At 58.7% G+C, this 2,098-nt stretch overlaps 1 protein-coding gene across 1 annotated transcript; it reads right to left on the reverse strand.

Annotated features, from left to right (window-relative positions):
* Positions 1-49: 49 nt before the first annotated feature.
* On the reverse strand, positions 50-652 carry VDAG_06794 (uncharacterized protein; the record flags this gene model as incomplete). The annotated part of the gene is made up of 2 exons (XM_009659498.1): positions 50-453; positions 607-652. The coding sequence occupies 2 exons, from the start codon at positions 650-652 to the stop codon at positions 50-52; spliced, it is 450 nt and encodes a 149-aa protein (XP_009657793.1).
* Positions 653-2,098: the final 1,446 nt, after the last annotated feature.

Consider the following 2,098-nt stretch of genomic DNA (forward strand, 5'->3'; position numbering starts at 1 on the left):
CCCCCCCCCCCCCCCCCCTCTGGAATGGCTGGCTCGACCGACACTCACTTCACCGAACTAAAAACCAGACAATCATCTTTGCCCGTGTGAAAGGAGCCGAAAGGCTCAGACTGTGTCTCTCTGCCCGACGATGCGGTTCGAGCGGGGAGGTCGGGGTAAACGAGCTAACGAAAACCTTGGGCTCACCCTGGCGGCACGGCAGTTCCAGCGTAGCAGCACCAGTGCCGGGCATGATCACCGCCACAGGCTGCTTCAACATGGCCATCGGCAAATCTCCTACCGCCGGGACGCCGCTGACAATTGACTGGAGGGATAACCCTCCGGGGGCTCTGCTCTCGAACGGGCCCTCCAACGGGAGGCCGATGAACCGAACATGGTGCCCCGCCGAAGGGCATGTTGTCGCGGGGAACGGCAAGATGATGGCCAGAGGCGGGCGTAAAGGTCTCGGTAGCACTGTGATGTGCCATGCTTGCTCGTGTCGATACGTTCTCTGGCGTCTCTTGCTGGGGATCTGCCTCCTCGTCGGTGCCTACCCAGCTTGCAGAGAAACCGTAAAGTACCTACCTAGGTACCTTAGATTGCCTCGGGGACGGCGGAACCCCTCACTGTAGCACATCATGCAAACATGCAACCCAGTGCTGCCGCGCCCCATGACGTCGGATGGCACCTGCAGACTCAAGGTGAAATGACAGGACAAGACTGCCACTCAGACCTCCTTCCCTCAGGTAGAAGCACCAACAGAAGGCGACAGAAGTCTTACCTCATCAGCTAGTCCAAGCCACCAACGGCCAGGCAAAAGGGGGTCGCCGTCACACAAAGCATATCATTGGACGGGTCCGTTATTTCGGCATGAACGTGAACGAAGCGCGAGACGTGAGGCATGACCAGTGCGACACACCTGTCCTAGGTCCTGCCTGGCCCGATGGTCATGGCAGGCAGGAGGTGATAAGGCGGGTTGGATAGACAGCCAAGTATCTACCTTCCTACCATGTACCTAGGTAGGTAGGTACCTTAGCTTGCTTAGGTAGACAGGCAGGAACCTCCCGACCCAAGCACAGCGCCCGTCGTTTTGCTGGAGACTCGTGAAGCGGAATATCCCAGTCCTAGTTCCCTGACCACATCAGACCTGATATACCTACCTACCTCCTACCCTCATACCCAGTTCGATGCGAGGCGACAAGGCTTCTCCGCCTTTGCCTTTTCTCATCCCCATCTGCTCGAGAGCACATATACTCTCACTTTTTTTTTTCTGCTTGTCTGCCCCTCGCATCCATCCCAGCGCCTGTTCGTCGAGTCTCACTTGTTGTCGTCGTGACGGCTACGGCGCCACGGACCCTTTGAGAACACGCAACTGCCAAACCGGACCCCTTCCCTCCCCTCCCCCTCCTCGCCGACGGCACCCCTTCTGTCCTGACGCAATTGGGCCACGACTGGTCCCCTTCCTTAGTCTCAGAAGTGCCTACCTATTCAGGGTGCACTGCAACTCACCCGCACCCGCGCCAGACATCAGTCTGTCTCCCTGCTACTCAACCAAACACCTTGCTTTCTGCGGCACCCTTGGCCCTGGCGATACGCAATCAAGTCGAGACGCATCAACAGGCGCCCCCGACATCACTGCCACGCCCCTTTCCAGTTGCCGCCAAAAAAGTTCTCGCGCGGTGCCGAACTGGTCCCTTCCCCTCCAGCTTGACGTCCACCATTCTGTCACATCTCAACGCCCACACGGCCTGGCCTGGTCTGGCAGGCCCAGCAAACAAGCAGGCAAGCAAGCAGGCAAGCAAGCAAGCAAGCAAGCCCGCATGCGCAGAGGTGGAACCCAACAACCATAACCACAGTTCTGGACCGCCAAAGAGATCCAACCAGACCAGGGCTTTCACTCATCCTGCGCTGTCTGAGGCTCTGCGTCGCCGACCGACTTCAATCCCATCCTGACATCACTTAGTCAGGCGAACCCACCACCAACGGCCTGCGCCTGGTCTCCCTCGATAGAGAAACCAGTGTGCCTCACTTCTCCCCCTTCTCTTGTACGTGCCAATCTGCCCTTGTCCTTCTCCCCATCTGCGCTCTGCACGCTCTGTCCGCACCTCTTCCCCCCCGG

Source organism: Verticillium dahliae, genomic scaffold, assembly GCF_000150675.1.
Source record: "Verticillium dahliae VdLs.17 supercont1.14 genomic scaffold, whole genome shotgun sequence".
Classification (NCBI taxonomy): domain Eukaryota; kingdom Fungi; phylum Ascomycota; class Sordariomycetes; order Glomerellales; family Plectosphaerellaceae; genus Verticillium; species Verticillium dahliae.